This window comes from Camelus ferus, chromosome 11 (genome assembly GCF_009834535.1).
Source record: "Camelus ferus isolate YT-003-E chromosome 11, BCGSAC_Cfer_1.0, whole genome shotgun sequence".
NCBI lineage: Eukaryota > Metazoa > Chordata > Mammalia > Artiodactyla > Camelidae > Camelus > Camelus ferus.
Genome location: NC_045706.1, coordinates 7,088,312 through 7,114,736, shown reverse-complemented (window position 1 = coordinate 7,114,736; position 26,425 = coordinate 7,088,312). Strand labels below are relative to the sequence as shown.

The window sequence follows — 26,425 nt, the reverse complement described above, 5'->3', positions numbered from 1 at the left end:
TGTCAGACTGGAGCATCTGAGGGGATGGAGTGGGGCAGAGAGGGATGCAGGCAGGTGTCATGACGGCTCATGACACGTGTCAGGTTCTTGGCCCAGTGCCTGGCACACAATAGACCCTATGAGTATGACGTTTAAATCTCACGTCCTATGTTAATACAGAAATTCCTGTTATATATGCCTTGAATTCTTTTAAAATGAGGGCCACTTGAAAACAACTTTGTATTAAAATAATATACACATATATTCTACTATTGAGGGAGTGTGGTTTCCTGCTTCAGTTATTTTTGACTAGTGCTGCCATGAGGTTCTGGGACATGTCTCTGTGAATGCATGGATGCGCTTCTGCTGGGCATAGACCTCGGGGTGGAATTGCTGGTCACGAGATCGGTGCACATTCAGCGCTAGAAGATGCTGCTGCATCGTTTTCCAAAGCGGTTTACGCGAGAGTCCCTGTTGCTCCATGTCTTCAACAGTACGTGGGTTTGTCAGTCCTTTGCATTTAAGCAGGGTCACTTTTGTATATAAAACACCTGAAAAGTAAAGTAGGTCAAGAATGTGGACAAAGCCTCCGTCCCTCCGCATCCACTGTCTGCTGAGGAGCACAGAGTGGATTCAGCAGTGGCCTTGGAATAGGTAGGGCTGCTTGTAAGCCCTTGTTTTCCAGTCAGTCACGTGGGTCTGATGTGCACCCTTCCTGGGCCGGTGAGGCTCCAGGTGTCTCCCAGCACCAGCAAAACTGGGTGCTCTCCAAGAGCACGTCCTCTGTGCTGCGCATTCATGCCTATGTCATTTAGTCCCCCTTAACAGCACAGGAGTGGGAGGGGCTGTTATCTCCCTTGATCAGCTGAGGCCACTGTGGCTCAAGGCTTGCCAGGGTCTCAGCTGGGATGGCCCAGGGATCATGGGAACCTAGATCTGCCTGACTCCTACCTTCTGTGCAGGACCCATATGTAGAGTCCTTTGAAGGAGAGGCAGGCATTTTAAAAAGTCAGGGGCTTCTCTTTAACAGCCTTTCCTGGGTGATGCTCCCCCTCCCTCACCCCGACACACTGTCCAGCCTGCACGTATTCCGGGGTGTGGCATGCATGAAGGAGGGTGGTCCCGGGTCCATTAACCTCTGTGGGTTCTGTGCTGGCATCTTCCAACGGATCACCAGCAAGTTTTAGTTTTGATTTGCTTTGACTCAGCTGGTTTATCTAGCTGGAGTGTTTCTGGTAGCAGCTACACTGAATAAATCTAGCAGAGATGTAATAACAGTCCTAAAATACATCCCAGCCAGTTTTGTAGCTGAGGGAGTGGAGAAGCATCTTCCCTGGAGTGTGTGGGGTTGTTTTCAGGGAGGGAACATACCGTTCTTTATCTCAGGGGAGTTTATCATAATGCTGCCCAGAGGCCTGGAGAATGATGGTCTGGTCCCTCTGAGACCCCCCTGGGCTGCATGCCACAGGACCCTGTCCCCATCCCTCCTCCCACTCCCCAGGGCCTTCTCAAGTGACCTTTGTGGCCCCTCCCCCTCCCCCACCTCACCACCTTGCTCCCAGTTGTACAGACTCCTGGCTGGGATTTTCACTGACAGAGCCCTGAGCAGCCCCAGTATCCACAGAGCCTGGGCCCCTCACACTGCGGCACCCTCTGGCTCTCACCCACTTTCCTTTTCTCTCTTTAGCTCTTGTGCCAGCTCTTGAAAGACTGGCCTGGCCTCCAGTGGCCGGCTGATCACACTCAGGCCTGAGGAAGCCCTACATGCCCTCCTCAAGCCTGGCGTCTAGACCCTCAATGAGCTTACGAACATCCCCCGGGAAAAGCCGCCAGCTTTTGGCGTTTCCGTGGTGATGTCAGACATGGGGATATGGCTCTTTCCCTGTCGTGGTGGCTAAGCCAAGAATAGACTCTCCCAGGAAGCTTGACGGAACAGGTCCCGGGGGCCAAGGTGAATAGCGCTGGGCAGCCACCCCCTCTTCTCTGTGCCTCCTTGATGTGCGAGCTGGCTTTGAAGTCTCGAGGGAGCTCAAAGGAAGCCCCTGGGGGAGAGCAGCGCTTCAGAGGGACGGCCTGATTGGGGTCCCGGGGTCGTGGGGAGCGTGTGCCTCCATGGTGGCTCCCAACACTGCAGGTTCTCACTCCTCTCCCTAGCCTTTCTGTGGTAGTAGGTGTCCTCAGGTTTTCTGAACGGTTCCCACCTTCTTGCGGAGACAGAGCACTTGGGGAGTATCGACTCTGCTTTTTTTTTTTTTCCCGACTCTGCCTTTTAAAATAGCGGTCACCAGTGATGGAGGGAGGCCTGTAAGGTCCCAGTTAGGTGTTTGACCACAGAAACTGCCTTTACAGCCAGCCCTTTTCTAAATGAGGACTGAGCCAGAGAGATTCGGAAACCTGCAGAAGTGGAGAAGGTGGCTGATCCAGGGTCCCCCGCACCCCCAGCCCCCAATGCACCTGACTCCAAGCCCCAGTTTCCCCCACAGGACTGCCCTGCTTCTCATTAAAGATGCCCTCGTTCATCTGTTCATTCACTCACGCACCCTACAGATATTTACTGAGTGCTGCTTTTATACTGAAGACACTGCTGGAGGCCCCAGTGAATGGGGCAGATGGAAGTCCCTGCCCTCGTGAAGCTGATGGTTCAGTGTGGGAAGTCAGGGGAGATCAGCGTGCAGAGCTCGGGAAAGGTTAGTGTCAGGTGGGGAGATGCGGAGCCAGGGTTGGGGGGCTCGGCCTCACAGACCCGGTGGTGTGTGAGCTGGGCTCTGACGCTGTCATCTGGGCCAGGAGCATCCCAGATGGGAGAACAGAAGGTCTGGGCCATGCTGATTCCTTCCTGGAGCTGCTGGGGCTGGTGCTGGCCAGGTGGGGCCCTCTTACTGCTCTGGAACTTGTGGGCGGGCGTGGTCATGGGACAGCTGTAACCGGCCTGGGTCCCCCCCAACAGGCCCTTTATTGGAGTCTATTCTTGAGCAGTTGGGCTCCCCCAGGGGAGCCATTCAGAGGCAGGGCTGGGCACAGCAGGGGCTGCAGGGGCCGTCCCAGGGGCTTGTCGGCACAAAGGGGAGCCCTGGAGGCATCTGCATGAGAAAGCGAGTGGGCATTTACTACATCCTGTCTCAGGACACTAAAGCACATCTGCTGGGCCCGTGCGGCCCAGCCTTTTAGCGGCCGGGCGGAAGGAAGCAGGCTCGGCCTCGGCCCGGGGCAGCCTCATAAAGCAATTCCCACCCAGGACTAACAGACCTGAGACCCTTCCTTCCAAGTGTGCACCGGAAGCCCTCGACCTTGTTAAAGCTCAGGCCCCGCCCAGCAGGTCCTAGAACCGAGGAACAGGGCCAGGGAGCCTAGTCTGAAGTGCGGCTGTAGGACCAACCCCCTCCTTGATGCTTGGCCACCCAGGCACCGACGGGCCCTGGGGATGCAGGTCCCAGGAGTGGCAGCAGTAACAGTGGCTACCAGGACTGCGGGAGAGCCAGGCACCTCACTGCGTTGCCTCATCCCATCCTCCACACGTGGCCCAGCACCTGGCAGAGGGGGCCCTTAAGGATTTCAGAGGGCTGGCCGTTTGTTTGAGTTTGTTTCGGCCAATGGGAGCTTTCCTAACTCAGCCTGGACCTTGGACAAGGGGTGTTTGTTGAGAATGCCCTGTCACTTGGGCTGCCATTTGCTCTCCGGGGGTGAGCAGGCCATCTTCAGAGCTGGGGAGGGGTCTGGGGCGGGTGGCAGGGCACAATGCTCTCCTCCCAGGCTGAGTTCTCGTTTCAGAATATCTGTAGTTCAAGCTTCGCAAGTCACAGGTGGCTTCCTTCTTGTAAGCAATCCAACTGTGCATGAATGTGCTAAGTAAAAAGTCCAAATCCTTGTCACCTGCTCCATCCTGGTCATTCCCCCATTCCCCCAGGAAGGACCCTGTGCTTCCTTCCACTCCTTTCCCTCTGTTTCCCCAAAAGCACAGAGGATTTTAAAAAGCAGCCCCTCCCCTTCCTGGCTCTGGTCCAGCCTCATAGTCTTCCCATCACACCCCCACGGCCCCCACACTCCGGGGGCAGCCCTGATGCTCCAGGCCCCTGGAGGCTGGAGTTCCCCGCATATCCCGAGCCAGGGGTTTCCAGTTATGGAGCCTCAGAGCGTTTATCTCCTAAATGAAATCTGGGGCAGAACCCCCCAAATTTTAAAAAACAGATAAAAGAGCAGTGTTTGAATAGTGTATATTTTCCTCTGTTCAAGTATGTAATATTGATTACGAGTTAAGTGAACATGACAAAAGTGTCTTGATGAATAACAGTGCTGAAGTCTGGGGTAGTAGAGAGCTCAACAGTGTATATACGTGTGTATAATTTTGTATTTGTGGCTGAACAACCTGCCCATCTATCAGGAGGGGATGAGGGAACAAGTTATGGTTTATCCCGACTGCAGAATATTCCGCAGCTGTTAACAAAGAACACGGTAGCTCTGTTTGGAGTTGACATTAGTTGATGTGACATGAATGTTGTATATAGTCAGTGAAAAGTTTATGGAATATTGTGTGTGAAATACCACTTTTGTTCAAAAAGATAAAGGTGACACACCCACCCTCGGGTACAGTAATGACAGAATTGTGATCCTGACTTGTGTGGAGGGAAACCGAGGGACGTCGGGGGATGTGTGAGGCTGCATCATGGCCACACTGTCGTGACAAGAGCTGTTTCTGATCTCAGCCTCGGCGGGCAGGGGCCAGCCTATGGAAATCAAGGGCAGCCAGGCCGGGGATCTTGGAGCAGAGTTACTGGTTTATCCCGACGATGCTGCCTCTGGTAGGAAGGCCCTGGCCACTTAGGGGGTGAGAATGGCGCGGATCACTCATAAAGTCCACGAATGGAGTTGTGACCCCTGCCCAGCGCCCCAAGAATGTACAGGGAAGCCGTGTTGGTGCAGCCCTGCCCAGGCACTGCCTGTGTGGTTGTGCAGGGTGATTTTCTACCACTCTGGGGCTGGCAGGATGCTGCCCAGTTTGTAGAAAAGGAGCCTGAGGCTCAGAGAGGTGACAGGATTTGCCCAAAGCCACCTCATGAGGAAGGAGAGTGGGGGCCAGCACCCTTCCCTAAAAAATGGTAGATGTCAGCTCTGGTGGGTGAGTGCCTGGGTTTCGAGCCTCAGCTCCGCCCTGTTGTTGTAATATGGTCTCAGGCAAGCGCCTCAGCCTTTTTGTGCCTCAGTTTCCCACCTGTAACACCTGTGTCATGGGGCGTAAGAGTTGAGTCAGACATTTCCTTTTAAACCAACACTTTACTTGGTCCCCGTCTGGGAGCCAGAGGAGCATTTTGTTGCCTGAAGGGTCAGTTAATGGTGAAGAGATGGTTACTTTACGAATAAGAAGATAAGAAGAGTTTCAGTTGAAATTGGTGCAAATTCAAAACAAAATCGCTCAGCTCTGCCCAGGGAATTGTATTTTTCTCATTTGTATATATTTTCATGAGGGCAGTATTAAAGGGTTCTTGTCCAAGATGTGCCCCTGGCAAGTCACTTGGCCCCTCCAAACCCCAGGTCCTCATCTGCAGATGGGAACATTGACCCATTTCTCAGTCCGTCTCTAGGATTCATCATGAGCATGTGAGGGACATGGGGGTCAGCGGGAGGCAGCCATTCACGGGGAGCTGCTGTAACTACTGTGGGGGCTCCCTCTGTCCTGGGTGCCCCTGGGATGTCTGCCAGGACAGTTCAGCCCTGAGTTTTTACCCCAGGCTCCCTTTGCTGGATTGAACTTTACCCTCTTCCTTAACAGTGCCCCTGGATGAGGCTCTCTGGCTTCATCTAGCAGACCTCCCTTACCTGCTGGCTCCTTCTGCTGTCCTGGGCTCCCTGGGCGTCTGGCTTCCTGTCCGACAACCTGCCTAGAGGGTCCCGATGTCCCCAGCACCCAGTACCTGGCTTACCATAGGTGTGGTTGTCGTTGTCAGCACCATCGTCTTCACTGTCATTCCTTGAGTATTTGCAGTGTACCAGGTGCTTCACTATAGTCCTATCAAGTAGTGACTGCTAGTGCCCCATTTTACAGATGTGAAAACTAAGGTTGGAGAGGGTTAGGTAACAAGCCTTGGCCACACAGGAAGGAGGTGGCAGAGGTGCTGTGCGTGTGTCGTCTCCCACAGGGCAGGCTTCCACCTTATCCTGAGAATGACTGGCCTCTGTCCCCTGCAGCTCTTAAACACTTGACCACCTGTGACCGCGCTCAGGGGAGGACGGGCTAGTGGCTGAACTCCCAAGGTTGAGGAGTGGTCCAAAGAACCCATAATGCCTGGAAACGTGTCCTCAGGCACTTCTTGTCGCTCTGGGCCTCAGTCTCCCCCTCTGTGAAATGAGCCGCTGGGTTGGACAGTCTTGAAGTTCTCCTCTGGTTTCTAGATTCCCATGCACTTGATTCTTCCTTTTTTTTCTTTTTTCTTTTTCTTGTTTAATTGAAGTAGAGTTGATTTACAATGTTGTGTCAGTTTCTGGTGTACAGCATAATGTTTCAGTTATACATATATGTACATATATTCCTTTTCACATTCTTTTTCATTATAGGTTACTATAAGATACTGAATATAGTTCCCTGTGCTATTCAGAAGAAATGTGTTGTTTATCTGTTTTATATATAGTAGTTAGTATCTGCAAATCTGGAACTCCCGGTTTATCCCTTCCTACCTTCTCCCCTGATAACCATAAGTTTGTTCTCTTGTGAGTCTGTTTCTATTTTGTAAATAAGTTCATTTGTGTCATGTTTTAAGATTCTACATATAGATGATATCATATGGTATTTTTCTTTCTCTTTATAACTTACTTCACTTAGAATGATTATCTCTAGGTCCATCCATATCGCTGCAAATGGCATTACTTTATTCTTTTTTATGGCTGAGTAGTATTCCATTATATATAATATGTGTATATATGTATATACACACACACACACACACCACAACTTCTTTATCCAGTCATCTGTCAATGGACATTTAGGTTGTTTCCATGTCTTGGCCATTGTAAATAGTGCTGCTATGAACACTGGGGTGCAGGTGTCTTTTTGAATTAAGGTTCCCTCTGGTTATATGCCTAGGAGTGGGACTGCTGGATCATATGGTTAGTCTATTTTTAGTTTTTTAAGGATTCTCCATACTGTTTTCCATAACTGCTGCACCAAACTACATTCCCACCAGCAGTATAAGAGGGCTCCCTTTTCTCCACACTCTCTCTAGCATTTATCGTTTGTGGACTTTTTAATGATGGCCATTCTGACCGGTGTGAGGTGATACCTCATTGTAGTTTTGATATGCATTTCTTTGATAATTAGCGATAGTGAGTATTTTTTCATGTGCTTATTGGCTATTTATATGTCTTCATTGGAGAATTGCTTGTTTAGTTCTGCCCATTTTTGGATTGGGTTCTTTGTTTTTTGGTTATTGTATGAGCTGTTTGTATATTCTAGGAATTAAGCCCTTGTCAGTCGCACCATTTGCAAATATATTCTCCCATTCCATAGGCTGTCCTTTTGTTTTGTTTATGGTTTTCCTTGCTGTCCATGTACTTGATTCTAAATTGTGTTTATTAATAAATAGTAAAGTGACGTTGTGGGCAATGCTTGTCCCTGTGATCTGAGCTCAGAAGCTCAGGCAAGTCAGAGAGAGAAGCTACTAGATGACAGCTCAGGCGGCCTGGGCATGGTGGGGTGTGCCATGTGTTCCATAAGGGCCCTGGCTTTGGGGTCTGCCCCATGTGTATTTGACCTCATTGTTGTCCCCCAAGGTCATGGGTTGGCTGGCCTGGACTGGACTGAGAGGCTTAGCCAGGGCCAGCTACGTGCGTCATTGCCTCTCATGTTCTTTCTCTTCTCTCTGTCCTGACTTTGGACTCCATTCCTTGTCTGGACTCTGACGACACACTGCCCAGCAGAGTATCAGATGGAGAGTGGGGCGGGACCTAAGGGACGTCACTGCTGGCCATCAGCCTAGCCAAAAGGTCTGCTCTGGTGGGGCCAGTGGAAAGAAGGGGGAGTCACAGCCAGAGCTCCTGGCAGAGGCCCTTCCCAGGCCCCTCAGTGTGCATGGTCCGGTGGGGATGCTAGCACGTGGCGGGGCTCATGGTGTGTCCTGTGTGCCCCACCCTGGAGAGCCAGAAGACTACATGGTACCGTTATCCCGTTTCATGAGCAGGACTCAAGACCCCCAGGCGTCTGGCCTGTGGATGTGCGGCCAAGGGCATGGGCCAGGTGCAGGTGCAGGACCCCAGCTGGGGAGCCAGACCTGTTCTCACAGGGGCAAAAGCCTTTCTGTTGCTGCTGCAGCCACAGGCAGCTCCCTGACCCCGAGCTGATGCCCATCATCTGGGCACACAGGGAGCTGGACCAGGTCCCTCCCTGAATCAACGTGGGAGCCCCTTGGTCTCTGTGAATGACTGTATTTTTCTACTGCAGAACCTTCCCTGCTCTGTTCATAGGCTCCTGTTTGATCTTCTAGTTTAAAAATTGGGTTCTTGGAACAAATATGCAAGTTTCAATTTTCCAAATATGTGTTTTCAGTCTCCATGGCTTTCTCAAAGGGAAGCAGCTGAAGATCTCAAAGGCAGGCAGCGGCTGGCGCTGCCCGGGAGCCCTGCTGCGTGACAAGATCTTGATACCAATGGACTGGGCGGCTGAGACGAATGTTCTCTGAGGATCTTGGTTGAGCGCTGCCGCCTGCGTTTCAGTTCATAATGACCCTCTGAAGTGTTGTGGGTGTCCTTTCCCTCCTGGAAAAACCAAGGCATAAAGTTTTATTTATCTGCAGCTCTGGGCCTTTCGGTAGTAGCAGGGACCTTCCACCCTACCAGGTAGCATCCTGAGTTGTGGCCACAGGGGCAGAACGGCTGTGGATCAGGGAGACAGGAATGAGGGGAAACACCCCTCCCCTCCCCCACACTCCCCTTCCCTTTTGGTGAGTTTCTCACCCAGGAGAGGGTTCCAGGTTACTGAAGTAGAGGTGGCCCTGGCCTCGGTAGGAGACCAGAATTCCAGCCCAGAGCAGGGCCTGTGGGCCTCACACAGCTCTTTTGAAGACCAGCCCAGGGATGAGCAAATCAAAAAAGGTAAATCCAGCTTTCTCTGTGATGGCGAGAAAGTCACCCATCCCCTCTGGGCGCTAACCTCATTTGTCACTTCAAGTGTGACCTGCTAGTCCGTGGCCTTACCTTCCCACCCAGGAACCCACCCAACTTGAGGCCTTCTCCCCTCCACTGTCCTGTAAGGGTCTCGCCCCCGTTGAGGGGCGGGGGAAGCGTGGAATTTGGAGTCATGATTAGTCTGGTCTCTCAGACCCTCCACACGTTCCCCCCTCAGGTGCTCCTTGGAAGCCCAGGTGGGTGCAAGGGAGGGGAGGTCCTGGCAACTGCGGGCCTCTCTACTTTAGCTGCTTGGTAACAGGTGGCTGGGGTGAGGTGCACGAGCGCCCCAACCTGCTCTGAGCAAATAGGGCAGGTAGAGTGGGGAACGATGCCTAGCCACTGGCAAGTGTTCTCAGCTCACATTCAGTAGGCACCTCCCGTGGGCCAGGCCCGAGCAGGCACGTTGCAGGTCTCATGGGAGCCTCACGGGGTGAGATCGATGCTATTATCGTCCCCATTTTCCAGATGAAGAAACTGAGCCACTGAGAGAATAAATAGCTCGCTGGCGGTCCCACAGCCATTAAGTGGCAGAGCTGGGACCCAGCCCACAGTCGTCATACTCTGAAGCACCTGGTCACCACTTGGCCACCTGGCCCTCTGCTCAGTAGCGGAGTGCCTCTCTTACACATTTGTTCCTCAGCCTGCAGAAAGGAGTCCCTTGCTCTGGCATCGTGTGTATAGGCCCATCCTCTTGTCTGCCTGCCTGGGCTCATCCTGCTCACTGTGCTTTCTCCTCTGGAATTCTCTAGAAATCTTGCACCAGAAAGGATTAGAGACAGACGCTAGAGCAGTGGTGAAGCAGTGTTGCCCATGGGCAGGACTGGCAGTGAGCATGGAGTTTCTTCCCGAGGTTCTCTGGGTACCAGAATAACTTGGTTCCATCACCAGGCGGGCCCATCACAGCTGGAATTTCGATCAGTTAGGTGCTTCTCACAGAAAAGCTTTGCTGTGCTTCAAGGGCTGTGACAGCCAAGCAGGAAGTGGATGGGTTCTGCCTGGGTAGGGAAAGGGGTCTGGGGGGGCTTCCTGGAGGAGGGGACATATGAACCAGGCTTTGAAGGATGAGTAGGATTTGCCCACAGGGGAGGGTGAAGACAAAGACTCAAGGTGATCAGAGGGCCTTCTGGGTCAGATGAAGGTGACAGATTCCCAAAAGCTGGAGTGGGGTGGGGAGACGGACGCAGCTAGGAGGGGCCTTGTCTAGGGCATCCTCCTTGTCCCCTGCCCAGCTGCTGCTTGGCGAGCCTAGAGGGCAGCAGGCTGTGGAGCTGTGCCAAGGTCAGTCAGGATGTCCAGTAATCGTCCTAGCACTCTACCTGCTACGGAACGATAATGAGAGGGTTTCCATTATTTTCGGGTGAGCGCCCCTGGCAGATGCCGACAGCCAGCAGATGTGTGAGGTCTGAGGTGATTTGCAAGGGACCGGTTCATATGATGCACGGTAATTGCACCAGGCGACGTTGTCACTCAGAGCTTGTCCCGGCCTCCGGGATGAGGTAAAGGTCAGTTCAAAGATCTGGTGTGGCCACAAGAAGTAGGGGCAAGTCCCCACCCTCTCTGGAGACCCAGGGAGGGTGCAGTGGACTGAGGCGGAGGCCGTAGTCTCAGAAGGGCCGTCTGACCCAAGCCTCACTGCCAGGGCCCTGCGGTGGGCCCCCTCTTCCGAGGGTTCTTGGGTGTTGGGGTTCGGGATGACATGGCCTGTCCCAGAGCTGGGCCCATCCCGATGCCAGAATCTCTGGACTTCGCTCCCCCTGGGGGGCCCTTTGCAGGCCGTGTCACAGCTGAAGCCACACCTGGCTTGGGCTTTCCTGACATTGAATTTGTGTGTTCCAGGCCTCCCTAGGCTGAATCTGACATCTGGCAGCAGACCCCTCCAGGAGATGCCGAGGGCTTGGTTCCTGTTTCATCTGCTGCAGCAGACTACTGCAGCCTGGGGGGCTTAACAACGGAAGTTCACCTTCCTGCAGCTCTGAAGCCCGGGCATCCAGGATCGAGGTGCCAGCAGGGCGGCTTTTTGGCCAGAGTCCTCCTCCTGGCTTGAAGGGGGCCGCTGTCTTGCTCTGTCCTGATTTGGCCTCTTCTCTGTGCTGGCAGAGAGAGCTCTGGTGTCTCTTCCTGTAGGGACACTAATCCCATCATATCATGGCCCCACCCTTATGACCTCATTGAACTTTCCTTACCTCCTTAGGGATTCAGCATATGACTTTGTGGGAGGGCCACAATTCAGCTCGTAGCACTGGCCATTCAGGGCCCCCCGGTCAGTGCTGACCCACCTTTTCACACTTTCCGTCCTGCTAGCACACACAGCCTCCCCTCCTGTGGTGTCAGTTTCCCTTCCAGCGAGGAGGAGCTGGGCCTTGCCTGGGCACGGTGCTTCCCGTACTGGGAAAGCGCCAGCGCCTTGGCTCCCTGGAGCCAGGGAGCCAGGGCCTCGCCCGCCGCCCGCCACCTCATCCTCAGTTGTGGCCTTGTGGGCTTCACTCCTGACAAGCTGCATGACCTTCTCAGGTCTCTGGTTCCTGGAGTCTCTGTTTCCTTGTCTCTGGAATGCGGATCATGGTTCTCACCCCCTCAGCACATGCTCAACACCCCCTGTGCTCCAGGCACCTGGCCCTGGGGGTGCTCATAGGGGACACAGACCTTGTGGCTCTGCCCTCAGGGAGTGAGGATGAAATCAGATCACAGCATGGAGCCCAAGGCAAGGCTCAGGGTGATATCGTATTCATGCTTCACTCCTTTAATAATCATAATGAACATGTGCTATTTTCAGTAATTAAGAAAAATGAAGAGAGGACCTGGGACTTGTCCCAAGCGGTCACAAACTCCAAAGAGGCTGCGGCCAGGGCACGAATGAACAGACCCACAGGGAGGGGCCTTCCCCAGGCTCTTCCCACCGGGTGTTCCAAGGATGGAATCAATCCTAAAGCTAGTGCTTTGGTTTTAAAGCATGTGTTTTGGATGAACTCACGTTGGTGTTCCAGGGGAGAGCAGTGGCTCAGGTGTCCTGAAGTGAGTTCCGTTATTTACTCATTTTTTTTATGGGCACGGAAGTTGTGTTTGGAATAGCAGATGTGAGGCACTGTCATCTCGCTGTCACACCGATTGCTCACTGTTCTGAGAAGGTCACATCGTAATCCATTAGCAATAATTAGTCCCCCGGCACCCCCTGCGCTTCTTCTCTCAACTGCTCCATTAACTTGGATGCGAATCACACATCCCGGGTGCCAATCAGTGAAGATCTGTCCGTAATGTACAAGGTGGTGCTATTAGTTACAATATATTAACTGCCTAATTTAAAAATACAAAAGCTGTCTTTATGAAGGGCAATTAAGCACTAAACGTAATTGATAATTCATAACCCTCTGATTAGAAAAGACAAATACTAAGAAAGGACTGAATCACCTGGGTTATTGATTCCGACATTGTCAGCCTCTCTGTCTGCATTCACCCCATTGTCAGTTGATCTATCAGTTTGTTCCCAAATCACACCTGCCGGCTCCAGTGCTCGGAGGGTCTGGAGGCTCGTGATAAGGTGGGAGTGCATGTTTTCACCACTGAATCCTGTCTGTTTCCATCGGGGCTTGTGAGGGGGCTGCAAGCCCGGAATACCCTCCAGGGGAAGCAGTAGGTGTCCTAAGGAAGGAGTCATCTCACAGCTGTCATCTGGATTTTCCATCACTCAGTCATCAGCAAACGCTTTTTGGGGGCCTGTTGGCACTAAGCCCTGTGTGAAGCACTGGGGATGCTGAGGAGTGTGGAACGGACCCCCTTCCTGACCTCATGGAGCACATGGGTCCAGGAGAGAGATGACGGACAAATGCATAAATGAGATGATTGGAGATACTGTTTCTTCTTAGAAAGAAAAAGGTAGAGACAGAGCGGGGGCAGCATCACACAGGATGGTCAGAGAAGGGGACATTGGACAGACCATCCACCTTTTCCCTAAGGTTTCCCCAGCCTCTGGACTTGCAGCCTGGTATCTTCCAAGACCCCCTACTGTGCTCTCTGCAGATGCAAGATATGATGGCTCCCTCACTGTGGCTGGGGTTTATCCAGGGAGAGCTGTGTGCTCTGGGCCAGGCCTGTGTGGCTGGCCCACCTCTTCCCACCTCTCCCGGCCTGCTGGTTGCCTTGCTTGGGGTCCCTCCAGCCTCCTCTCCTGCGCAGCCAGGCCCGCAGCACTGACTGTTTCCGGGTCCCCTTTCCTTCTGCTGGTCACTGTTCTTTTGCCTTCTTGCTTGCCTTCAGGTCTCAGCTCCTGGGCTGTCTCCCGGAGGAGGCCTCCCCGACCTTCCCACCCTCCCTGGCCACCCTGTCTCTTCTCCCATTTGATCCTTCCCAGCACCTCTCCTGTCTCCATCACCAATCCTCCTTCCTTTGTGCAGTTTCCCACTGAACCCACCTGCTGAGGGTCCCGGGGACAGAGAGCTCACCCATGGGCACTGTTGCAATTCCGTGCACCCCGCCAGGCACTCAGTGGGTGCTCAGTAGCTGCCTGTAGAAGGTCCAGTGTTATTTCATGGAGGCATCTTCAGATATCTGCTTTGTCAGCCTTTCGTTCAGAGAACCTGCCTGGGTGCAGCCAGGATGTGGAGCCTCCCGTGAGCTTGGACGGGAAGGATGTCGGTGCGGCCAGTGTTTTGCGACATCCCTGGCTTACGTCACGTTAACTCACCTGTGTGCCTGACAACTCTGTCTGCACACTTTTCTTTAGTGACAGTGATGAGAAAACACACCTCAGCTTAGTCCCTTGGCCCTTGTACTTTTGGGAAATAGGGATACAGAGTTAAGGGGAGGCATACTCAGCTCAGATGCTAAGTGGAAATGCTCATTGTGGTGGGAGGTCCAGAGGGGCGGCCAGGACAGTTGGAGGTGTCCTCCAGCCAGGCTCAGCGGCGTGGTGTGGTGCAGGAAGGTGTCGAGAGTGGGTCTTGGAAGGTGGGAGAATTGGCAGCGTATTCCAGGTGGAGGGGTGGGGATGTGTCCCAGGTAGGCAGGGAGGCCTGGGCAGAGGTCAGGTGGGAACCTGGGGAGTCTCAGGTGTGCCAAGCTCAGTGAGGGTGAGAAGGCGGCTGTGGAGTCTGCTCCAGCTGAGAATCCCCAGCCTGAACACGCCGGGTCAGCTGAGGCCCAGCTCTGGGCCTGGTCTGCCCTGGACCGTGCCCATTGCCCTTGGAAGAGTGCCCATCCAGCCCCTTCCCCAGGGGGCCACGTACTCCGCGTACTGACAGCCCCTCCACCTACTGACAGCCCCTCCACCTGTCTCCCCACTTCCAGACTGAAGCGGTCCCCGCTGAAGGTGAGATTCTGCACCAATGAGTCACAGAAGTCCCGGGGAGACCTGGTGGGGCTGCTTCGGCGGCTGGGCTTTGACATCTCTGAGGGCGAGGTGACGGCCCCAGCCCCAGCCACCTGCCTGATCCTGAAGGAGCGAGGCCTGCGGCCACACCTGCTTGTCCATGACGGTAGGCTTGCGGTGCCCTGGGACCTTGTGGGGGTGAAGGCGCTTCCTTTCCAGGTGGGGGCTGGGCGGTGGGGGGGATCCTTGTCACCTGCGCCAAACCACTGGAGGGACATAGAGGTAACACCTGGCTCCTGGTGGCACCCATGGGTTTCAGGGTGGAAACCTGTGGGCTCCCTGCTGGGGACCTGGCCCCATTCATCCCCACCCCAACCTCATACCAGACGATGCTGAGAGGCAGGTTCCAGATGGAGCCTCGGAAGAAGGCCCTGAGTTTGCTCTCTGGGACCTGGAGTGGAATGAGAGTGCAGGGAATTGTCAAGGGGGCAAAATCTCAGCTTCTGGGTGGGTGTGTGTGTCAGAGAGAGAGAGAGAGAGAGAGCAAGCAAGCGGATGAAGAGCTGGACTGAGGTCTGAAGGGTTATGGGACCCGTAGGCTGAACTGTATTTGTGAGGACCAGCCCCGCTCTCCGGCAGATGGCACATGTTTACTTCCTGATTTTAGACTGAATGCAAGAAAAGAGTCCTTTGACCCTCAGAGGGGAGTTTTTCTGGAATGAAGAGGAAGGAACAATATTACCTGGTGCCTTCTGAATACTTAAAAAAGCAGAGCTATAAGCAACGCCTCAGAATTCAGGGCACTTCCCTATCGTCTCACTGAGTCCCCCTCCTTCCTTCCCCTGCACTTGGTATTTTTACTTAGAAACCTCTGGCAGAGACAGGCATGCTTTTCTGCCTCCCGGCAGCGGGGATGGGAGGGCAGTCCCAGAGATGGAGGGAGCTCCCTGGAGGTCCGGGCATCAAGTGCACAGCTCTGGTGCCAGTCAAGGGTGACATGCCCAGCCTTTAGAAATCGTGTTTCTCAAAATGCTTCCTCTGGGATCTAGGATCCTTGCCAGTGTCTTTAGAACAGATCCTCAAAGAAAGAGAGAGACTTAAGATAGAAAATCCCCCCTCCCCAGGGCAGTGGGAGGGGCGAGGGTGGGACAACCAGAAATGAGAGGGAAACTCAGGGTTTGCCTTGAAGGTGACATTAATCAGTGAGTCCAATAGGCAGATATTAGAGCAGGAGTCACTCTAGGAGAAGCCGGATGCCCTTCACCTGTAATTCTGCGCCTGTGTTTTCCACGGATGTACCTGTGTTTTCAGACTTTGAATCTTTTTTTTAAGTTTTATTGTTGATGAATTCCACCCCCCACCATGTTTTATTATGAGAATTTCAAACATGCGGCAAAGCTGAAAGAATTTTACTTGGAATATTTGTATGCCCATTACCTTGATTTTACCAAAGGACATTTTGCTATTTTTCCTTCATGATGTGTCTACCTATCCCTCCCTCTGTCTGTCCATCTTTATCTTTTCGATGCATTTCAAAGTAAATTGCAGATATTGGTACCCTTCTCCTAAACACTTCACATCATGATCTAGAGTTCATCAGCTGTTTAGTTTTTTCTTTTGATGTAAAATTTACATTAATGAAATGCAAAAATCCCAAGTGTACTTTTGCTGAGTTTTGACCAATGCACACATCTGTGTAACTCAGACCCCTATCAAGACCCAGAGCATTACCATCGCCCCGAAAGTTCCCTCTTGCCTTTCCCTGTCAGTCTTCATCCCCAGCCCTTGTAGAAGCACCCGCTATTCGGATTTTTTCCATTATAAATAAATTTACCACGTCTTGGATTTCATATAATCATAGCACATCTAGTTGTTGGGGTTCCCAAGACCACCCTCAGGCTTGGTGATTTGCTTGAAGGACTCACAAGACTCAGAAAACTGGTCCTACTCATGGATCTGGTTTATTTCAGTGAAAGACTACAGATAAAACTCAGCAGAGGGAAGAGGTGTGTGGGCAGAGACCAGGAGAATCCAGGCATGAGCGTCCAGTGGCGTTGTGCTGGGATGCACTTGAGTCTCCCAGCAGCGATGTGTGACAGTACGTGTGCAGTGCTGTCACCCCGAGAAGCTCAGTGGAGCCTTGTGCCCAGGGCTTTATTAAGGGTCAGGCAGGACGGCATACAGCCCCCGTGGGCCTGACCCTGGCTACTCAGTCTCCAGCCCCGCAGGTGACCAGCTGATACGGCGTGGCCTGGGGTCCCAGGCACACAGAAACACCCTTCCAGGCAGAATATTCCATGGGCTTGGAGGTGGTCTCCTGGGAGCTGACGGCAGGCCCACCCTGAAGACCGCCTTTCTCTGGCCGTGTAGGGCGTGAGCTGCCCAGGCCTGCCGAGTTACCCCTTTCTTTGTGTGTAGGGCTTCCTTCCCCGGCATACTGTTCATCTGCACGTACCGGCAGGTCTCTTCTGCTTGACTGCAGAGTGGTATTCCTTTGCGTGAACATCCCATGGTTTGTTTATCCATTCCCCTGTTGCTAGACACCTGAGTTGTTTCAGGTTTAGGCCATTAGGAATAAATCTGCTGTGAACATTCCTGCGTAGTTCTTTTGGATAAACACTTAGGAGTGACCTTTCTGGGTCATAGGGTAGGTGTGTGTTCAGTTTTATGAGAAACTGCCAGCCCCTTTCCCAGAGGGCCCGTATCATTTTACATTCCTGCTTCTCCACAGCCTCACCAGCACTTGGTGGTGTCAGCCTCTCCATTCTGGTGGGTATGAAGTGGTATCTCATTGTGGTTACTTCAATTAAAAAAATTCTTTTTTTTTTTTAATGGGGGAGGTAGTTAGGTTTATTTCTTTATTTTTAGAGGAGGTACTGGGGATTGAACCCAGGACCTCATGCATGCTAAGCATGCTCTTTATCACTTGAGCTATATACTCCCCCTACTTCAGTTTTGTTTTTTTTTAATTCAGAAAGGTCAACATCTAATACCAAGAGAGGTGAGAGCATGTTTCTTCCAAGGAACTAAGACATTAGGCCAGTGACTTGATTTATTCCTGCAGCTTTCCCTATTTTAATTTAAAATGGGGAGGATAGAGGAGGAGGAGGAGGAGACTCCTGAGGGGGCTGGTGCTGAGGCCGGCGGGGATGAGTTCATACACTTAGGACGCACATGTGTCCTGCTGTCCTGTCTCCAGTGGGGTTTGGCTGAAAGATGAGAGTGGTTCTTACAGTTTGGAGCCAGCAGAACCAACTCTGGAAAGGTTGCAAGCAGCCTCATTTTGCCCTCCAGTTAGGAGTTTGTGCCTTCCAGACAGATTTCCCTTCTTGGTTGCAAAGTTACAGATATTCTGACTATAATACTGAATTAAGGGAGCTCCTGGGGTGATTCTAGTGTTGGGGTGGGGGTCCCAGGGATAGGTCTGTCTTTCTCCTAACAAGCCCTCTAACTGTGGGGAGCCAAAATTCCTTCATCTGTAAAATGGGAGTAATGCCCCTTCCTTGCCCACCTCCCATGGCAGCTGTGAGGATGGAAGAGAGCACCTGAGAAAGGGACAGGCAGACTGCGGGCACAGGTGTCGCTGGTGGGCGATGGGAGGAAGGCCACCCCTGGCTTCATCCTTCTTCCTCTCTCTTTCCAGGAGTCCGCTCAGAATTTGATCAAATAGACACGTCCAACCCAAACTGTGTCGTAATTGCAGATGCAGGAGAAAGCTTTTCTTATCACAACATGAATAAAGCTTTCCAGGTGCTCATGGAGCTGGAAAATCCTGTGCTCCTCTCACTGGGAAAAGGGTAAGTCGGCTGCAGGGAGAGTCGTTTCTGGCTCTTTGGACGATGCTGCATGCATCTCTGACTTAGAGAATCCTCAGAGAAGATGGGAGAAGTGGGCACGGAGTGACTTCCTTTCCCTTGCCTCCCTTTTTCTTTCTTTTTTCCTCCTTCATTTCTTCATTTCTCTCTTTTGATAATTTTTGAGGCTATTAGAATGCCCCATCTTCAGGAGCTGGCCAGTCAAGCTTCCACATGGCTCTGAGGCTGGGAGAGGCTCTGGGGCAGGGGAGGGTCAGGAGGGTCACTGCAGAGGGGACCCCTGGGTATCTCAGGGGGCACATGCTAACTGTCCCAAGTTTAGGTCCATTTCCACAGGATTCAGTACAAGGCATGGATGGATTGTGCTGAGGGGACACCTAATAGTGGAAAACAGGCTTAAGGGCTCATGGGATGCTCTCTTCTGGGCCCCACATCTGCACAGCACGGTCTCTGTAAGGTCATGAGTTTGTGACCAACATTATTGTCTGAGTCTTTAGCCCAGCCCTCACCATCTCTTTTAAAAAACCATGTTGATTATTTTCCTTAACCTCTTTTACCACCAAGACTGCACACGTTTATTGGAGAAAAATTAGAAAATACAGATGAACAAAAAGAAAAAAACAAAAAGAATGTTCAGTCCCACCGCCCGAGAAAACAGCTGTCCTCGTTTTGGTGCGTGTCCTCCGCGGCTCCCTGTGCAGGTGGATCATCACAGATGGGTGTGTTCGCAACAGTGATGTCTTCGCCTGTTTTTAACTGTTCACCAAATAATATTTTGTAAATGTTTTTCCATACAATAAGTAGATATCTCTGCAGCAAGGCTATTCCTATAATTTTTTTTAACAGTCTCTCCTGTAGCTTTTTAACTGATGCCTACTAATGGACACTTAGGTTGTTTCTGATTTTCTACCAAAGTGAGGCTGTGATCAGTATCTTCGTGCATTTCGGATGATGTGTATTTTTGAGGTTCTGGACATATGTTGCCAAGTTGCTTTCCAGAAAGCCGAGCAGATTTATTCTGTTCTCCATGGAAGCAGCACTAGCATTTTAGAATCATAGGCTCTAAGGATGGTTGCAAGGATACTGGGGTCCCACCCCAGCTTCTCGTGCGGGGCAAGAATTCTGTGGCCATCTCTGAGGAAGCGTTTCCTGGCTTAGGTGCTCCTGGTGACTGGGAGCTTCCTACCTCTGTCTGCTGAACACAGTGGCTGTTCCAGTAGACACGAGAGGGACTTGATCTGGCCACCAGCCATTGCTAAGCACTTTACGTAGTTCGCAGTGTTAACTTCTGACCACAGCACCATGAGCTGTAGGCAGTATCATTGCCATTTTACAGATGGGGCATACTGAGGCATAGGGAGGTGAAGTAAACTGTGGTTCCACCATCGATAAATGCCAGCAGAGCCAGAGTGCCACCGAGAGCCTGTGCTGTGTCACCTCTAGGCAACATTCAAGAGCAGGTATTTGGCCCACACAAGATCTTAAATTTTTTTTGAGCCTGTTTTAAAAATTGGGAGATTTTACATAAAGTAACGAAATTTCTGGATTCTTCTGAAAAATCAGAAGATCTGGCAGCACTGGCCCCGCATTCCCGAGCGCACCACAGCTTGGCTGGAGCCACAGCCTCCACTGGTCTTGGTTCACCACAGACCCCACCACCTCCTGTTACTCCTTCTCCAAGCTTCAGAGTCGATTGCCATTCGTCTTGTTTGTCTTTCTCACAGTAGAGAAATATTTTTGCATGGTTATGTCTGTTTCAAAATAGGCAAACGAGAGAGATTTCAAGAAAGGAAAGAGGAGAAATATTTCTTTTAGGAACTACAAACATTCTAGTGTGTTTCTCATGTAAATGAGAAGTGTCCTGTGTTAGTCAGTGTTCTCCAGAGAAACAGAACCAGTAGGATGTGGAGGTACATATATGTACAGTCCCTGACTTAGCGATGATTCAAGTTAGGATTTTTTGACTTTATGATAGTGTGAAAGCTATGCATGTGCAGTGAAAACCATACTTTGAATTTTGAATTTTGATCTTTTCCTGGATGCAGTAAATACCCTCTTGTGATACTGGGCAGTGGTGGAGAGCCCAGTCAGCCACGCGATCGTGAGGGTGAACAACTGATACACTTAAAATTGTTCTGTTCCCGTATTTAATAAATTACATGAGATCATGAATGCTTTATTCTAAAATAGATTTTGTGTTAGATGATTCTGCCCAATTGTAGGCGAATATAAGTGAGCACATTTAAGGTAGGCTGGGCTAAGCTGTGGTATTTGGTAGGTAAGGTTTATTAATTGTATTTTTTACTTATATTTTCAACTTACGATAGGTTTATCAGGATGTAACCCAATAGTAAGTCGAGGAAGATCTGTATATAAAGAGAAGTTGATTATGGAGGTTAAGTATATCCAAAATCTGCAGGGTAGGCTGGCACGCTGGAGACTTAGGGAAGAGTTGCAGTCTGAATCCCAAGGCTGTCTGCTGGCAGATTCCTTCTTGCTTGGAGAGGTTAGACTTTGTTCCAGTCTGGCCTTCAGCTGATTGGACGAGGCCCACCACATTATGGAGAGAAATCTGCTTTACTCAAAGTCCACTGTTGTAAATGTTAATCTCATCTAAGAAACATCTTCACAGAAGCATCCAGAGTACTGTTAGACCAATATCTAGGTAGCTTGGCCCAGCCAAGTTGACATAAAATTAACTGTCACTGTCCCTTTCTAACCTAACAACCTTCTGCAGTTTATGTCCCTGCCAACCAGAGAACCTGGCCTGCTTAACCCTTTTACACTCCTGGCTATGCTCTGTGTCCTGTTTGCATCCCTAAAGTTACCAGCCTGTCACTAGAGAACAACACATTTAAGAAGCTCTGCTGTAATTCATTTCTGTTAAAACTTTTTTCTTTAAAATTGTCTCTAATTATTAAAAGCTATAATTCCAGATTATGGATAGCAATCAAAATAGGTATGTTGAAAAAGAAAAAAATACGGAATCGGTTTCTTTTAGCTTTGTGATTCTGCAGTAAATTCAATAGTAAGGCAAGGGTTTGTTTTCCAAATAAGCAACTAGTGGAGCCTCCAGCTGGTGGGGCTTCTGGCTTGGGCTATAGGTTGGGTGATCAAACATCAGAGAAAGGAACCAACAGCTTTCAGGCTTGGGTTATAGCTTCTTGGGACAGCCCAAGGATCCACGAAGAGTTGCTGTCACATCGGAGTGGGGGTTGCCGATGGTGAGGGGCTGTCCTCCACCAGAGCAGGGCCGCGTGGTGCCCCCAAGGAGGCAGGATGGCGGAGGCGCTGGGGCAGAATATCCTCCTCCTGGAAACGGAGTGATTTACATTTGGCATCTGTTTGGACCAAGAGTGGGAATTGCCTTTGTAATTTCTTCTGTCATGCCGCTGTCAGAAAATTAAGCTGTTTACGCGACAGACTATGGAAGGTTAATGGCTCTTGTGGGAGAGGTCAAGTGGTCATTTTTAAGGGAGGCTGTGCTGAATAATCGGAAGGGCAGAAGAATAAAGCATAAAATCTATCTGACTGCTCCCCAGCTTTTCCCTGTCTTTCCAGAATCCACAGTTTCTTCTCTGTGGCTGGAACACTCCATTCTTGCCAGGCCTGCTGTTGCTTTTAGTACACCAGTGAAAAAAGATAAATATATCAAATCTCTTGTGTTTCAAGAGTAACTTGGGTCTTTATATTTTAAAAAATTGATTAGTTACTTGTATTTACTGTATCTCTGAAAATGTTTACAGCTAACAGATGGCCTTCAAGATGCCTTTTTGTTTTCCTGAATGAGCAAGAAATAAAGACAAATTCTGGGCACTATAAAAACAAGCCCAGGTACAGTTAAAAAAGAAATATTGAGATTTCTAATTTTGATTTACGGAAGTCAATTTTTTCTTTAGGGTCAAAAAATTAGTGTAACAAAGACAAAGGTATTTTTTGGGGGAGGGGTGTATATATATTTTTATTGAAGTATAGTCATTTTACAATGTTGTGTCCAAAGACAGGGTTTTGATTGGGTACTTTTAGCGGCCTGTTGAGTGTTTCCTTCCCATCAGGACTAAACTGAAACCTAAGAAAAGTGCAGGTTTCCGACACTGTGGAAGGAAGACCTGGAGAAGGAGGAGATGGGCAGAAGCAGTGCCGTGGGGGTGTCCTTGGGAGGCCTTTCCTGGGGTAGGTGCACCAGCTCCTGCCTCCTCCAGCCGTCTCGGAGCTGAGGCTGCACTGGGCCAGAGGCCCGTAGAATCCTCAGTTCCAAACAGAGCTGTGCGTGTTGCAACAGAGCAGCCTTGTTTTATAATTTTTTCTTGGCGCCTGAGTAAGCCTCTGCTATGCCGGCTGCATTCTTTCCTCGCCTCGGTCCTCCGTGCCTGGCTCACATGCCCTGTCCTCAGAGAGGCCCTCCCCACACCCCCTCCCATTGCCCCCTTGTGAGGAGGGTGGCTCTCAGCACCTGGAGGAGCATCTGGTCTGAGGGTCCCCAGCAGGGTACCGGTTCCGAGAGGCTCCCGGGCCTGGACTCTTCTATTCCGCCCCCTTTACCTTCCCTCTCAGCCTTGATGTTTCCTTCTCTAGGAGGCCTCCCTGCCTCCCCGTCCCCAGCATGTCCAGCCTCCTCAGTCAGAGTGCGCAGAGCACAGGGTCCCCCTTATCACTGCCCACTTCCTGCCGTTTTGTGTTTGTCTGTGGACTTGCCTGCTTCCCCACCAGACCAGGCATCCCTGGGGAGCATGCTGGGTCTGAGAGAGTCCCCTGCAAAGGGGTATGGGACAGCTGTGTCCTGAATGTTTGAGGGACTGAGTTCACAGATGCCAGCTGCAGCCCCGTGAGCACAGACCCCAGCACCCAGTGTATCCCTCTGCCTCTTGGCCAGATTTTGCTTTACTTGGCCTTTCCTTCTGACTCTGGACCTCGCTGAGGAAATATCATACCAAAGCAATTTATGGTAGAAATGAGAAAAATGAGAAGGAAACACTTTTTTGAGGCTATATAAATGCAAAATAGATGTCTGAATTCCAGATTTAAGACAAATGCAGGTAGGGACCTCAAAGCCTGTGTTTTGGGATCACCTTTTAAAAAGGGGCACATTTGCAGGTCCTGGCTCAGTAAGCAGTGTTAGTTCTCGTGGTTTCCTGAAAGTGTGCGGTGTCCCAGCTGGGCCTCTGGGGTGCAGAGCCTCGGACCCCGCTCGAGAGGCCTGGGGTGCACTTGGAGACCGAGTCCTATCCTGATGGGAGATGCCCCCATGGCTTCAGCAAACGGGCTCTAATCCACCTGACACGGGTGAGTGGCAGGGGACCAGCCCTTGCCGAGGCCAGGGGTTTGGCTGAAGCCTTGCAGCCTAGCTGAAGCTACTGAGGCCAGCCGGGGAGAATGCAGGTCAGGAGAGCGCCTGTCCACCTGAGCGCCGGGTAAATACCACGGACGGTGAGGCTCCTGCATCCTGGAAGGCTTCAGCTGGGTACAGAGAGGGACAGGCAGGGCTGGAGGAAGGGCACAGCCCTGGGGCAGCTTCCGGGAGCTCAGTTCTGCCATTTCCAGTAGGCACAGAACAGGTTTCAGCCCCCACAAATTGGAAAGACCCTGTTCGTTCTTTCTCCCCCGGCTCCTGTCTTACTGCTCATCTCAGTCTGGGCGAATAGGTGTCTATAACAATTTTCCCTGACGTTTTTGGAGCAGTTTCTGCATTGCAGGGATCACGTTAAGAACTTTGCCTGTGTTAGTTTGCTCAAGCCTCACAATGTATGAGTTAGATACTGGAGTTTCTTTTTGCCCATTTTACAGAGTAGAAAACTGAGGCCCAGAGGGCTTAAGCAGCCCAGAGTCCCACAGTTAAAAAGAAGTGGAAAGTCAGCGTGCTTCACTTTGCTTCTCTTTGGTTCTCCACATACGTGTTGTTTAATGTCTCCCAAACTCGAAGGTCGTGTACCTGATGTGATGGGTCTCACAACATTTTAACAGTCCTGGGTTTCCCTTAACCCTGTCTTCACAGCAGCACAGAGTAAACTACCTTCCCCCCACTTTGTAGTCAGATGGCTTTGCTCAGAGGGAACTGGGCTTGGTCCACCGTGTGTCCTGAGAGGCCTGTGTGTGGCCTGGGGTGGGCGAGGCAGTGGCAGCTGGACCGCAGCACAGCGCTCGCAAGAGTGAAGACATGAAACCGTCTTCAGAAGGCAAGCTCCTGTGAGCCAAGCTCTCTTGGCCTCCAGTGAGGCGGGAAGAACCAGTGAGGTTGTCTTCTCCTAGAAGCATCTGGGCCCTGACTCCTGGGTAACAGGAGATGCAGCAGGGGGCTGTGGAACTAATGGAGTTTTTTTCTCCAGGCAGCATGAGGGGTTAATTATTAGCAATTAGGGGTTCGCCACGTGCTCTGTGGACCTGCTGTCCTTTCCCAGAACACAGATCACTTGTGTTTCTCTTTGTTAGCACCTGGACCCAGCTGCCCTGTTAGTCAGTACGGCGGGGTCCCCACGAGGCTGGCAGCAGGGGCCATTCTGATCGCGAGCAGCTGGCCTCCGCCCCTCCCGCCCGGGCGCCGGGTGTGGTGATCACCACTGGGCTCTGTCCTGCTGACCTCCGTCCGTCATTCTCAGCATGGTGTCTGAACTGACCATCACCCTCTCTTGAGCCGACAGAACTTCCTAGGCCTCTGGGCTCATCTCACCTTGTCCTCTTCTCTTTTCTAGACGCTACTACAAGGAGACCTCTGGCCTGTTGCTGGACGTTGGTCCCTACATGAAGGCGCTTGAGGTACCTGCCCTGGGTCTGTCCACATCCTCTTCAGATCTCAGGGCCGACTGGGATGTTTCTGGTCTTTCTGGAGAAGGGGGTGTGCTCAATGTTCAAACTGCCTTTTATGTTTTCAGAATAGACCCCCCTGTTTGAGGCTTCAAGCCTGGCACCCCCATCCTCTGTAGCTTGGCCCTCAGTTGCCCTGGTCATCAGTCTGTTCCCCCTACCGCACCACCTGCTGCTGACCCCACTGGCCCTCCCCGCCCACTCTCTGCCACTCTCCTCTCAGATTCTTGGCTTCTGTATGTGTGCAAACCACCTGCCTCATTCCTGACCCTGCTTGTCTGCAGCACCTCGAGCTCAGTGTATCCCAACTGGCCTCTTTCCCAACTCCTTTCTCCAGTTTCCAAGGCAAGGCTCAGATGGGGCTCCTGCTCTGACCTGTGCCCGGTCAGCTGCCCCAGCCCGGGCTCCTGCCCAGGTCAGCTTGTATCACCGCCCGTCCTCACTGCTACATCGGCTCCTGCCTATGTGCACTCAGGTGGGAGGGATGGACAGGCTGCAGATGGGGCCCTGGAGCTTTTCCCTGGAGGACCTTTGACAGAGGTGGGAGTGGGCAGGGGGAGAAAGGAAGGGAGAAGCAGGAATGCAGGTGAGAGCATGGTCAGGGGTGGCCCGCTGTGGACCGCCTCCTGGCGAGCTCAGGCACATGGCAGGGCGTCTGGTGGTGGGTGCTCCGAGCACCCTGGGCAGCCCGATGTAGAGTTGTGACACTTGCTTGCAAAGCGATCTCTCAGCCCCGTCTGTCTTGCCCTTTGGAGTCCTGTGGCCCATGGGTGCACACATGGGGCAGGATTTCCCTGCAGCTCAGGTGGTTCATTCACCTGTTACTTGTTCCCAACCGTCACGTCCTTTTCTCTTTTCGCAGTATGCCTGTGGTATTGAAGCGGAGGTGGTGGGGAAGCCTTCTCCCGAGTTTTTCAAGTCTGCCCTGCAAGAGATGGGAGTGGAGGCCCACCAGGTAGGATGGCTCCCCACAAAGTGTGTGTGCAGAGGCAGCTGTCGGGGGATACCCAGAGTGCTCACCCCGAGGCCGCCTCCATGCCTGAGATGGGTTTGAGGTTGGCCAGGCAGCCCAGTTGGGACCTTCCACCGCCACCCTGCCATGAGATCTGATTAGACTGGAAAGGGGGAAAAAAGACAGCAAAGGAGGCGCACAGAATGGTTTCAACCTGTTAAATTAGTTTCAGTAAAAGAGTGAGAAACAGAAATACCCGTGGCTTTTTCTAAGTGACTTTTGCTGCTTCTCTGGAAGGATGATAGACAGGTTCTATCAGCACATTAAAAGTATTTCATTGGAAAGACAATATACAGCAAGATTTAAAGACTAGGTAAGAATAAAATCATGCATCTTGTCACCTTTGCATTCGAACTATTTTTTGAGAGA

The 26,425-nt window shown here is 51.6% G+C and overlaps 1 protein-coding gene across 4 annotated transcripts in view; it reads left to right on the top strand.

The window, feature by feature from the left end:
* LHPP (phospholysine phosphohistidine inorganic pyrophosphate phosphatase) overlaps positions 1-26,425 on the top strand; it is a 125,216-nt gene that overhangs the window by 3,021 nt on the left and 95,770 nt on the right. For all 4 annotated transcript variants that reach the window (XR_004323742.1, XR_004323741.1, XR_004323740.1 and 1 more), the window contains exons 2-5: positions 14,410-14,597; positions 18,075-18,228; positions 24,933-24,996; positions 25,907-25,999. Coding sequence is in view for 1 of the 4 variants with exons in the window: in XM_032490700.1 (XP_032346591.1) it covers positions 14,410-14,597; positions 18,075-18,228; positions 24,933-24,996; positions 25,907-25,999 (499 nt within the window). In the remaining 3 variants the exon portion in view is untranslated. The remainder of the gene's footprint in view (positions 1-14,409; positions 14,598-18,074; positions 18,229-24,932; positions 24,997-25,906; positions 26,000-26,425) is intronic.